Source organism: Pterocles gutturalis, unplaced genomic scaffold (assembly GCF_000699245.1).
Source record: "Pterocles gutturalis isolate BGI_N339 unplaced genomic scaffold, ASM69924v1 scaffold42442, whole genome shotgun sequence".
NCBI classification, from domain to species: Eukaryota; Metazoa; Chordata; class Aves; order Pterocliformes; family Pteroclidae; genus Pterocles; species Pterocles gutturalis.
This window is the reverse complement of record NW_010109248.1, coordinates 678-943: the sequence shown is the minus strand read 5'-3', so window position 1 is coordinate 943 and position 266 is coordinate 678. Positions and strand designations below refer to the sequence as shown.

At 62.8% G+C, this 266-nt stretch overlaps 1 protein-coding gene across 1 annotated transcript; it reads left to right on the top strand.

Annotated features, from left to right (window-relative positions):
- Positions 1-44: 44 nt before the first annotated feature.
- Positions 45-212, top strand: LOC104461356 (signal-regulatory protein beta-2-like; the record flags this gene model as incomplete). The annotated part of the gene is made up of 1 exon (XM_010072912.1): positions 45-212. A coding segment is annotated over one exon (168 nt), but the record flags the coding sequence as incomplete, so codon positions are not given.
- Positions 213-266: the final 54 nt, after the last annotated feature.

The following is a 266-nucleotide window of genomic DNA, read 5'->3' as shown; positions in this document are numbered from 1 at the left end:
ACCCCCCTGTCCTGTGCCCAGATGCAGGTGCCCAGGTGGGTCAGCGCTTCGAGCTGCAGCAGCCCCAGGACAAGGTGTCGGTGACAGTGGGGGACACGCTCACCCTGACCTGCACCGTGTCCAAAGGCGGTCCCAATGGCCCCGTGAGGTGGCTGAAGGGCTGGGGCGATGGGAACGAGACCATCTATGACCAGACATTCTCCATCCCCCGCGTGATGAGGGCAGTGGATGAGTCTGACACCGACTTCAGCATCCACATCAGGGAT